The sequence below is a fragment of the Nanorana parkeri genome, unplaced genomic scaffold, assembly GCF_000935625.1.
Source record: "Nanorana parkeri isolate BGI_ZX_2015 unplaced genomic scaffold, ASM93562v1 scaffold20, whole genome shotgun sequence".
NCBI classification, from domain to species: domain Eukaryota; kingdom Metazoa; phylum Chordata; class Amphibia; order Anura; family Dicroglossidae; genus Nanorana; species Nanorana parkeri.
Window position 1 is genome coordinate 3,414,849 of NW_017306288.1, and position 13,293 is coordinate 3,428,141.

A 13,293-nucleotide genomic window follows, 5' to 3' on the forward strand; every position below is an offset into this window, starting at 1 on the left:
CAAATAAGACACATGTACTTTTGTCATCATGCAGGCAAACTAAAAACTATTTTAAGAAATGGCAGAACATAAAACACCTAAAGAACTTGAAAAATAAATGGTTTCTTTACTGAAAGAAAAAGACATGCTAGGACTCTTCTGCAATAAAACAAACATACCTGCCAGTTCCCAATCCTTTCCAAACTCTGCACTGAACCGTGCATGCGCTGCCCAGTAGTAAATCTATCCCGGCACAAAGGTGTGCTGAGAATGTTACAGTGTGTGCATTCCCCACCAGCCAATCAAGATGACCAAAGACCCGGCATCAGGAAGAAACTGGGAATAAAATGGTGGACGTCGCATCGCTGGAGCGGAGGTGAGTATTTGCGCCCTCCACTTTAAAAGGTGTACGGTCAGTTTAATTCTCACCATACACAGTACCATGTGACCATGCAATCACTGTAAAATAAACTTTAGATTCAGCAGGCCTATGTAATATGAGGGCCTGCTTTAAACTATCCAATGAATGGCTATCCAATCAGGCAGGCCTTTGCACTATATAGACATTGGTAGATCGAAAGGAGATTTTACAAGAAGATTGTAACGTGTGGTGAGCCTTACCTAAGCTATCCAAACAATTGATATCTAATTTGGCAGGATCTTATACTACATACTTGTTTATGGGTGGCCAACTCCAGCCCTTCAGCTGTTGTGGAACTACAAGTGTCATGAGGCATTGCAAAACTAACAGTTGCAGGCATGGCTCCCAGACGCAGAAGCATGTTGGGATTTATACTTAAAAATGCAGCTGGGGGGACGAGTTGCCAACCCCTGTACCTGTTTGAAGATCTAAAAAAGATTGCACAGTCAGATTGTAACTTGTGTGTGAGATGAAGACCCTGATTACACTTTTAGAACCACATATAGTTAGAAGAGAATTTATGTGGACAGAAGGACTCTCGCCTACTCCTGTACAGGTGAAACTCGAATAATTAGAATATCGTGCAAAAGTAATGGCAGTAATTGCTGCAAAAGGGGCCCAAACCAAGTACTGAGTACATATGCATGCTTGTACTTTTCAGAGGTCCGATATTGTTCTATGTACAATCCTTGTTTCATTGATTGCATATAATAATAATCTACTTTTTTGAGGTTGTGGATTTGGGGTTCTTGGGGTTTTCATGAGCTGTAAGCCATAATCATCACAATTATGACAAATCACGGCTTGAATTATCTTGCTTTGCATGTAATGAGTCTATCTCATATATTAGTTTCAACTTTTAAGTTGCATTAGTGAAATAAATGAACTTTGCACGATATTCCAATTATTCGAGTTTCACCTGTATGTATTGGATATTTACTGCAGTCAATGCTTTCATTTCACTTTGGAAAAAATACACAGATACTTTTTTTTTTAAACTTTCAGCGAATTCCTAAAAGGATCTCTTGACATCAGTTACCACACATAAAGTGAACCGAAGAAACTATTTTATAAAATATGTCACAGCTTATTAGAGTGAACACATCCCACGATACAGTAAATAATGGATGTTCACATGCATGTGACTTTACAGATTTGTATGTGCAAGAAAAGAGCCAGGAGGGTGTTGGCAATCAGATCCATCAGCAAAAGGTATTAACATCAGACCGTTTATACAGAGAAATGCGTTATGTGACCACCAACTTAAACTGGCAGCCTGCTGCATAAGGGCACCCCCATGCTTGATCTTTTTGGATAGAGTAAATCCCAGCAGTTTTTTTTGTCTGTATGTCCACTAGGAGGGGTTAACCCTCTCCTTTTCCTAGAGAGCACCATCACCCAGAGAGAAAGTGAGGGAAAAAGTTAAATATCGAGTTGTTACTGGAACAGGGATGGAGAAGAAGTCTTTCAAGTGGGACACCTGTTGCAATGACAATTGTCTTAAGCTGGCCATACACCTCTAGATTATCTGCCGATTTGCTATGGTCAGATGGAAAAAATTGCAACAGATTCCTCCATCTATGCTAAACTGTGTGGATGGAGGAATCTCCCGCTGGGCCAAGCTTTAGTATCTTGCTCAGCCCCCCTGGCTCTCAAAATGCCTGCATCCAATTAGATTGTTCAGGTATTTTGAAAGCCAGTGCGGCCGACAAGCTGAAGCTTGGCCGAGTGGGAGATTCCTCCATCCACACATTAGCGCAGATGGAGGAATCTGTTGCACTTCTTCCATCTGACCACAGAAAATCTGCAGATAATCTATAGGCGTATGGCCAGCTTAAAAGAGCATTTCTCTCGCTTTGAAGAGATTTCCTTTTACTTCCTATTTTTGGAAGTGAATGAAAATTTCCCCAAAGAAAGCCAAACAGCATAAACATGTTCCTACCCCAGAGATGCTGTAAGAACACAATATTCATTTATTCTATTTAGATCATTAACTACATGGACTCTGAAAATGAAGGACACAAGACTTAAATTACCTTGTAACAGCAGACATGCATTGCATCCTCTGACATTTTCTCTAATTATCCAGCATGTAGGTCATTTGATAAAGATCTCTCAGGCTGATGCAGGACTACAACTCCCATGAGTCTCTGTGAACCATCAGCAAGATGATAAAACCAAGCTCAGCCCATGCATTTGGAGAAGTACAAACCACAAGCTTCTAAAAATAAATGGCTTAATTTGTGAGTAAGAGAAGAGAACAAACTGTGTCCAGCCATAGCAGGATGCTTCATTTATAGCAAGGTAAAGAGCAATATCCAAATTACATTACCCTATAACAATCAATGACCAATGATCTTTTAATAGCCTGCTGTAAAATAAAGAAAGGTGACGTTTGGATTCATTAGTATGGCTTGCTTAAAATCTGCCTTGTTAAAGTGAATCTGTAAAGAAAGAAATAAGTAAGCCATGACTGTTTCCATTTTATTTGGTTCTCACAGGTCCCCCGTTAGGCCCTTTTCACACAGTCCAATCAGGAGGGGATCGGAGCGCGGATCTCCTCCTGATCGGAACGGATGTCACCATTGTGAAATCCGTGTCCGTGCAGTTTTTCCTCCATCGCAAATATCCGACATTACTGGACCCAAGTTAGTCTATAGGCAACTGGATTTAAATCGACGTGTGTCTGTTTACATCCGGTTAACCCTGAACTGGCAAGATCAGGTCCGGTGAAATGGATCTCGGATCTGTTTGCTTTTCCAGACCTGGCCGGAGCCAGGGGGTAACCAGGTGGGCGTGGGGTAACCAGATGTAAACGGATGGGCGTGGGGTAACCGGATGGGCGTGGGGTAACCGGATGTAAACGGATGGGCGTGGGGTAACCGGATGTAAACGGATGGGCGTGGGGTAACCGGATGTAAACGGATGGGCGTGGGGTAACCGGATGTAAACGGATGGGTGTCCGTTTACATATGGCTGCCAATAGACTAACATCGGGCTTTTGATCAGAAAGCCCATGTGGGGTCTTAAAAAACTCAACTCCAAGACAAATTTAAAAAATAAAATGAAAAAAACATTCAATGTATTTTTTAAAAGTGCAGTAAACCGACTTTGACTTGGTATCAGTCCAATGTACAGCAGATCTCAGACTGGAAAATAGAGACTCAATCAGTTGTGCCGCAGTGCTCATGTGCCAGTAAGGAGCAAGCAGAGAGAGATGAGCTTATCATTCTGCTGCTGCTCCTTTCACTGTTCCATCACAAACTCTGGGAGGGACAAGACCTGTAAGTGTCATCTGCAACCCAGAAACGGTCTTCTGTCTTGTCAGACAGGGTTGTGCTATGGAAAAGGGTTGTGTACATCTGAAATACAAATCATTTGCTTAGACAAAACATCTCCCAAATATGTATTTTATTTGCTTATTCAGTCTTAAATAAAATGTCAGTCCACTCAGAAGTGATATTTCAGATACAGAGTGGGATCCCCTCATAAGCGCCAAGGCAGGTATATACGTCTATCCACTGGGGTTTCGAATGGTTCTATGATATCCAGCATCTCATAAACCAACATATCAATTATGCTCAGACTGATCCTAGAAGGATGAATATCGGCCTCCAAAACTCAGGGGGGAAAAAAAACCCATTCTGATGTTTTATTTAAAACATTAACAAAACATTTCACTCATTTTCTCATGCAGCGTGCAACTCAAACAGCGACTCCCAAAACTCTTCCATTGACTGACAGATCACGCAGGAAGTTATCTTATCTGCTGGGCAGCCGCGTCAGATGTTCTCTACAGCTACAAATTGAATTCAGAAGAATTGATGCCTGTTTCAGCATACATAACAGCAATGCAGACTCAGAATAAGAGAAGGTGAGCAGAGAAAACAATGAGCCATTATAAATATCAAAACATTTCCTGTTTATTGAGCAACATACCTTGACTTTCACCAGGCGCTTGACGGTTTTAATCTTTGCCTCGCAGAAGGCACCCCGGTATTTAGCACTGACATCGGTTCCCACTGTTAGGTAGGCAGGCTCATCGGCTGCCTAAAAATGAAAACAAAAGAAAATGGTAACTACAGTAAATGTAAACGAATAAAAAAAACAGCTGAAAGCAACTTTTATTCTCAATGAACATTATTGAACAGATCAATGCATGACCTGAAATGTTTGGTCAGATGGATCAAAGTATCAAAAGCAGAACGAATAACAACAACAAACATCTACATGGCTTCCTTCCATCCTTCTGCTTTTAAACTCTCCATTTCACGAGAACTGTCACTTAGCATGCTGTAGCACTGGGGGCAAGGGAAGGTTTAAAGTGCAACTGAAGCCAAAACCTTTTTGTTTTGTTATGGATAGAGTGGCGATGGATTAGGAGACCTGTCAGTTTTTATTACAGTCTGTGTCCTTGTTAGGGAGATTCACCCTCCCTATTTCTGCTGGTGACCGTTATCACTGAAAGAAAATCCAAAAAAGTCTCCCCAAAAAGGACACAGAGGCAGGAAAAAAAAAAAAAAAGCTAACAGGGGTTTTAACCCTCCTCTACTTCATCCAAAACAAAAAAAATTAAAAAAAAACACAACATTTCGGCTTAAGTTCTACTTTAAAAAAAAAAAAGAGAACTATGGGGTAACCTTTTTATCCCATAGTTCTCTTAAGGGTCACAGAAGGACATATACAAAATGTCCTCCTGCGACCCAAAGCTCAGTATATAGTGAGCTATTGCCCGCGATATATTGAGACCGCCACAGCTGCGATGGATCCCGACAATACTGCCGAGATCCCCCCAGCTGGCTGATTGACAGCGGGCTCTGCCTACCTAGCGGCAGAGCCAGCTGTGCCCGCCCCCTCCCTGTTCGTTCCCCCAGTTAGTGCTGGAGGATCGGAGAGGAGGAGGAATCCCTGCGGGGAGCTGTGACAGACCGTCACCGCTCTCTGCAGGGAAACGATCGGGAAGTGAGTGAGCGACGGTATGTGTTCACTCACTTCCCGATCTATCATGCCGACGTGTGACAGTTTAATTGTCACACGTCGACTCCAACTATGAGGTTGAGTGTAAATTACTCACCTCACAGTTCTCCTTTAAGTTGATGTACTGGCAATGCCTGCACCATGAAAATGGCAGGGGCTCCAAGCACTGGACAATCATTGGACAAGAAGCATACCAAGTCAATACTAATACAACAGGCTGGAAAACAAGACACACACACACACGTCCGGTGACTTTGGTGACCACGTTTGAACAATTGTTCTATCCTGGCTGCAATACCTAGCATTTCAACTAATGTTTTGGGGCCAATAAACCACCATGACAGCCAGGCAGCTGGCACTTTCAGAAGGAGACGTGAACAATTACCGTTCACCATATACTTGCTTTAAGCGCAAAGCTTTACAGGCCAATTGTACACCCACATGCCACTTGCATACATGTTATTACTGTATTTATAAATACAATGTATGTAGGTGGCCTTTTATATGTTACAGTCTCACCATGAATAGGGCAACGTTCATTATTTGTTAGTGTATAATAATAATAATAATAAATAATAATAATAAAAGACAACATTTTGAAATTGGACCAATATAATTAAACACATGGCAAAAATACACACTACTATTACAACTACCATTACAGAAAGGGTGGCGGACATTCTGAAAACGAGAGCTGCCTGGCTGCCATGCTCAGCCACCGGGTTCAGTACTTCAACTTACTGGCCTGTAACAATTGTGCAGACAGGAACTCTTCATTTTCCTTTGACATCATAATTTACATATATGCTACTTATGAGTGATTTAAAGTACGAAAGATAAAAATCTAACCTAACAGCCAAAAAACGAGGAGTTTCAGAAGGAAGTCAGCAATGACAGGCCATATATTAAAAAAAAGTTGACTTTATTATTACTGAACCCGATCTGGGTGTGTATGCAGTCACTGCTCAACAAGGGTTTGTATACCAAATGTGCTTTCCTGTACAATAGAAAAGCACATTTTCACATCTTCACATCTTCCATCACCTTAGCCATGTTTTGAATGGGAAAATCTGCACCGATACAAATTGTGTTTGACCCTTCTGCCCAGTGACGTGAAGTCATCATCATCAGACCATGGTGGCCATTTACATACGTGCCAGTGGGGGCTTTGCCAAGTACAAAGGGAAATTGTCAGAACTTTCTTCAATGCAGAAGATTCGAATTAGGCTTAGCTGAGGGAGATGCCCATGAACCTACCGGCATGTCCGGACAGTGGCAAGAAATCTGCTCTCCTAAAGAAAGCCTGCAAAAGTATAGAGTACATACAAACTCCATGCAGATAATATAATGGATCTGGCCTAGAAAGCCAACGTTGCAAGACAAAAGTGTTCGCATGTTGTAGTTACCTACCCCAAAGAAAACACACACATAATGCGAGTGATTTAATATGAGACTTTAGGGCTACATGCATGAGAGAGAATCATATGACTTATGAAAAAAATAGAAACATTTTCATGTTAAGAGCCTTGACATGAAGTTACACACACATCTAAAAATTGTTTCATGATGAAGAAAAAAAAAACAAAAAAAAACATCTATATTCATCTCATTTCTACTTTATTACCATCAACCTCTCCATGACTATATAGTACACCCTCTAGGGCTTGTGGAAAAAAAATACTATGACAAAATACAAATTACTAAGGCTTGGTTCACACTAGGGATACACCGATACCGGTATTTCGCTATCGAGAACGAGTACTGATATTTTTCTTTTTGGTACTCGCCAATACAGAATACCGAGTACGGGAAGTCCCATTCAGGATGCCAGTCGGTGTGTAAAGACTCGCCACCTGGCCTCCTGATTAGCCGGGAAGCCGTGCAGCGTGTAAAAGCTCGCCACCCGGCTGCCTGATTAGCAGGGAAGCCGCACCCATGCTTCTCATCACTAGGTAACAAGAAAGCATGGAGCCGGCTTTCTGGCCAATCAGGAAGCTGGGCGCTGCGTCATAACAAGGCGCCGTGTCATTACAAATCACCTGGCTTCCCGATTGGTTGGGAGCTGGCTCCATGCTCTCTCGTCACAAGTGCGTTTTTGATGCATTTTTGATGCGTTCCAGTGTATTCCAGACCAGACAAAATAGAACAAGCAGTATTTTTCTGGTGTGGTCTGTAACAGACTGCACTGGTGGGAACAGCATAAGGATAATTGGGATGCATTTTGGGTCCGGAAACAGTCTGGTGGTAATCTGGTTGTGGTGTGAATGGTCCCTTAAAGTAATAAAATATAAGGCTTACGACTCAACTGCTAGTTTAACAGAACACTTTCAGATCCAAAAACAGCCCAACATGACAATTATTATTATATTACTACCACTACTAGTATTATTATTATTATAATTATTTTAGACACATTTATCTGTTAGGATTGTCTTTGACAGCTCAAGCAAAACAAACAAAGACTTGTCAAGAGCATGCACTGGACAGCTAATTCCTAAGCACCTATCCAAATAAGCAAAATAAGGTAATGTTTTACAAAATAGTGTTCCAAAACAAATCTACAAGGTGTTCAGAGGCCTGATCCTGATCAGCATTTTTAACAAGAAAACAGATCAATTCTCAACCAAGTCAGTGAGGAAATGCTCCGATCTAATACACATCACTATATCAAAGAGGGGGGGGAAATCACACCGGGACTATGACGAGCATGTGAGACATTTTCAGTTGCAAAGAATCAGACTAAAGTTGCAGAAACTTGCTCTTCAAGTTGCAATAATTAAAAAGAGAACTATGGGGTTAGGGCTTTTCCCCATAGTTCTCCTTTGTGTCCTCCCGTCACCCTAAGCTCAGTATAGAGCGAGCTACAGCTAGCCGTATACTGAGACGCCGCAGCTGAAGCGGATACCGACAATTATGTCTGGATCCGCCCAGCTGCGTTTGTGACAGCTGGCTCTGCCTATCTAGAGGCAGAGCCAGCTGTACCCGCCCCCTCCCCCAGTCAGCGTTGGAGGATCAGAGTGGGGAGAGGGGAATCCAGTCCCTCCCCTGTCACGGCAGAGAACTGTGACAGGATCGAGAGGTGAGCGAACGCCGGTATGTGTTCGCTCACCTCCCGATCTACTGAGCCGACCTGTGACAGTCTCATTGTCACAGGTCGGCTAGAACTATGAGGTGAGTGAAAAGCACTCACCTCATAGTTCTCCTTTAACCAAACAATAAAACAGCTTCATACACAAATTCTATCAGGATAATGAAGAGCATAATCTATCAGCTACAACATTTAGAAAAAAAGGCTTAAAAGAGAACTATGGGGTAAGTGTTATTCCCCATAGTTCTCTTAAGACCCCGTTCACATTGACCGATTTATCGCACGGTAATTCCCACAATATCGCAGCAAATTACCGCGCGATATCGCGCTCCAATGCAAGTCCAATGGGGCAAAGGGTCCTGCTGTCGCGGGTCGTGTGTCGCTACAGCAGGACCCTTTTTGGAGCGGATTTAGCCGCGATTCAAGCTTGCTCAATGCAAGCTTGAACGCGACATCGTGCGGCAAATCTCGCGATGTCGCGCAATATGCAAATCGCGTGACAAACGCGCGATTTGCATATCGCGCAGTGGGAACGGGGCCTTAGGGTCACGGGAGGACATATACTAGCGCCCTCCCGTGACCCAAAGCTCAGTATATAGCGAGCTACAGCTCGCAGGAAACTGAGACCGCCGCAGCCAGGACAGATCCCGACATTCCTATCGAGATCCACCCAGCTGAATCAGTGACAGCGGTACCCGCTCCCTCCCCATCCATTCCTCCAGTAAGCGCTGGAGGATCGGAGAGGGCTGGGGGAATCCCTGCAGGGAGCGGTGACAGACAGTGCAGAGAGATGATCGGAAAGTGAGCGAGCGACGGTATGCGTTCGCTTACTTCCCGATCTATTGAGCTGACGTGTGACAGGTTCAATGTCACAGGTCAGCTCTAACTACGAGTGGAAATCACTCACCTCATAGTTCTCCTTTAAGCTGGCTACACGCTGAGTGCGTGGCTCTGTCAGCACAAATCTTTTGACAACAGTCGATTTTTTTTCAAAAGTAACTTGTGGATGGAGCTGGTCTGAAAATTCACTGCCAAACAGTGATGGCAGGCAATCAGCTACAGTCACTGTTCAGGTATCCTGACAGCAGCACACATTAACTGTCAGTATACAATATCCCAGCATGATGGATGGGGGGGCGGCTGAATGAGAGAAAATGCAGTGTATGGCCCGCTTTGTTAGATCAATATGGCAAGTATAAAAAAGACAAAAAACAAGTGCTTTAATCCAGCAATATCTCACCTAACTTTGTCAGTTTTACACTGCGCTAAAAATGCATCACAAATATTAAAAGGATTGCCTACAGCACAAAAAAAGTAATCAGCTAAACTACACAAAAGCAAAACAGGTGGCAATCAAAAAACAAATGCTGACCTAGGTATATAGAAAACACAAGATATAAATATACAACAGATGTTACACTACAGCAATGTAGCAGGATCAAAGCTGACATGAACATTTCCTAACCCTGGCAGTAAACCAAAAGTATGTCTACCTTCAAAAAAACTTTTAGCTTTATAATGATTAAATCCAAGCCAGGAAACCACCTCCGCAGAACCAATCACTACGAGAATAACTCTGACATTAGTAAACAACGAACCGTGCAATGTATGTCGTGATCCAGGGGCATCTCATTTCAATTGTATAGAGTAAAGTAAATAGTTAGGGTTCTTCCACACAAATTACCCCGACAGCGCAGACAAACAGAAATCGGAGGAGCAAAAGAGAACACCATGCTCTATATATAAACACCTACAACTCAGAAACTACCTCCGGGATATTAAGACAAACAAGGCTATTCACAAGAGTTTGGAGAAGGCAGGAGAAGTGAACAATCTAGGACAACATAGTCGATTTGGAAAAGTTCTCCAATCCAGCTCATTTTCCCGATCAGCTATGTTGTCCTAGATTGTTCACCCTAACTCTTCACCCATTTGTGAATAACCCTGAAAGTTTCTTCTCAGTAGATTAGAGCATGTACATGTCATTTCTGTCCCCCTGTCCTGTTTATTACAGCTCAGCACTTGTCAGTCTCAGACTTGCTACAAGCTGCTATTTAGCCGAGACCGTGAAGACAGAGAAGCCAGAAAGATGAGGGAACCCCAAAAACATTTGACTGAAAGCCACCGAATGAAGTGCAGGTAGGTAAACTTTGCTGCTGCAAGACTAATTAATAGGAACAGTAAAATTAAGCCTTGCATGTATGCTAAACATGATACACCTACACAAATCAATGAACAACCGCTTACCTTCATCGTCAAAGGTTATTTGAGGGATTCCAGCTCGAAGATTTGTCGTCACTACAGCTATAAGAAAAAGAAAAAGGAGGAACATTTAGACACAGCACATTTTGCTTTGGCTTTTATAAAAGTTTTTTTTTTTTCACAGACCATCCCAAAAACCCATACAGACTTTGTCCATAGATACTGGCTAGTCATGAGCAGGACTGGGCAACGATCACAATGTCCACTGCTCCTCTCACCCAAAACTCCCCATTTACTAGAACCCCGGGTTAGATTTGCAGCAGAAAGCCTATTCCAGAGAATTTACTTGTTTTCCGAGAAGCAGCTGACAGTTGTGTTTAGCTAAGCATGCTTGTAGGACTGGACAGTGTTATAGCCACATGTAGTGAAAGGAAAAACAGACTTTGCTTGTAATGTTTGCAAACACATAACTAATATTATACATTTACAAATACTTTAGGAGAATCTCCCAGGAAAAACTGAGACCCGACTGTCTGCAAAGCATTCATAGGTCACTCCTGACTTGATACACCATGACAGGACAAACTGTAAGAGACTTTAGAGCATGCAGAAACATTTCTTCAAGCGGCCCTGTAGTCAAGAATGGTAATGATGTGTCACCTGTACAGTTCAACTGCCCCGGGACAGGCAACGTGCAAAACTGCCCCGGGACAGGCAACATGCAAAACTGCCCCGGGACGATGTATAAAGCACTTGTATCGACTGAGTATACAGCACAACATATTGCCAACCCAAACCTAGCCTGCAGTCCGCTCACACATGCTTCGACTGTCAGATAACAACATAAACATAATTGCACCATCAAGAGTCTGTGGGCAACTCACTGGAGTGAAAGGTATCTAGCAAAGTGCTCACAGACATTCCCTTCATCAAATGTGTGTGGGCACCCCAGGGGAGAGCCAGCAAGGCATTTGGTGAAGCACCTATGAATATCTTGCACCATTAATTATCAACATATGTCGGTGGGCACCTCAAAAGAGACACAGTAAGAGGTGAGGTGCCCAATGACATTAAATGCCTGTGGACACCTCAGCAAGAGGTGAGGTGCCTACAGACCGCACCAACATCAATGATCATCATGGCCTGTAGGCACCTCAAAGGAGAGAAAGTGAGAGATATCTGGTGAGGTGCCCAGACATCTCTATTATCAATGGTCACTAAATGACTGTTGGCACCTCAAGAGAAAGGCAGCAAGAGTTGAGGTACCCACAGACATGTGTATTAATCATCATCGTATGTCTGAGGGCACCTCAACACAGGCAGCAAGAGCTGAGGGGCCCACAAACATCTCTATCACTAACAACCATTAGGAGGTCGTTGGGCACTTAAAGGAGAGAAAATAAGAGTTATCTTGTGAGGTGCCCACAAACATCTCCATCACCAGTGATGTCTGTGAGCACCTCAGGTGAGGCAGCAAGGGATGAGATGCCCACAGACATCTCCATCATCATTGGTCATTTAATGTGTGTGAGCACCTCAAAAGTTAGCTGGTGAGAGGTACGTAATGAGGTGCCCACAGACATTCCCAATCATTATCAAATATCTGTGGCCACCTGTAAAGAGGCAGCAATAGTTGAGGTGCCCAATGACATCTCAATCATCAATGACCATCATATGTCTGAGGGCTCATCAAGAGAGGCAGGAGGATGTGACCTGCCCAATGATCATCATATGTCAGTGGGCCCCTGAGGAGAGGCAGGAAGAGGTGAGGGGCCCACTGACATCTCCACCACCATTAACCATCATATGTCCATGTTAAAAAAAAAAATAGACTGTTTACAGTGTTCTATTTTCTTCAAAATGTATCATTATATGTCAGTGGGCCCCTGAGGAGAAGCAGAACGGGTGAGGGGCCCAGAGACATAACCACCACCATTGACCATCACGTGTCAGTGGGCCCCTGGAGGAGAAGCAGGAACAGGTGAGGGGCCCAGGGACATATCCACCACCACTGACCATTACATGTCAGTGGGCCTCTGAGAAGAAGCAGGAATGGGTGAGGGGCCCAGAGACATATCCACCACCATTGACCATCATATGTCAGTGGGCCACTGAAGGGAAGCAGGAACAGGTGAGGGACCCACATACATCTTCATCACCAGTGATCATCATATGACAGTGGGCCCCTGTAGAGCAAAGCAGTAAGAGGTGAGGGGCCCACAGACATCTCCATCACCAGTGATCATCATATGTCAGTGGGCCCCTTAGAAGAGTCAGCGAGGGATGTATGTGACTGTATGGCTACCCTCCATAGCAGGCTGTGTCAGCGGAGGAATGGATGGCACACAATGCCGGCTGGTGGCCGGTCCTCCTGCAGAAGAGGATTTCCTGTGTCGGTGTGTAGAGGGGGGCCGCCAGGCTTTGTGTTGCCTGCCAGAGACAGCTCGGTGTGTCACGTCGCCATTGCTGTATGTGTGTCACCGGGCCGCACTCCCTCCCCGCACGGCTCCTTTGTGGAAGTTGTGTGGAGAGCGCGGTGCCCATCCAGGGAGTAGATCCCCCTCCTCTTCCTCAGAGACCACCATGACAGGCACCGAGACAGCTCGTACAGCCCGCTCCGCCGACC

General features: G+C 43.9%; 1 protein-coding gene across 1 annotated transcript in view; it reads right to left on the reverse strand.

Moving 5' to 3' along the window:
- Positions 1-13,293, reverse strand: part of ARID4A (AT-rich interaction domain 4A) — an 89,355-nt gene that overhangs the window by 75,454 nt on the left and 608 nt on the right. Inside the window, exons 2-3 of the mRNA XM_018562177.1 lie at positions 10,713-10,769; positions 4,340-4,450 (exon numbers count right to left, since the gene is read on the reverse strand). Coding sequence (XP_018417679.1) covers positions 4,340-4,450; positions 10,713-10,718 — 117 coding nt within the window. The 5' untranslated portion in view covers positions 10,719-10,769. The remainder of the gene's footprint in view (positions 1-4,339; positions 4,451-10,712; positions 10,770-13,293) is intronic.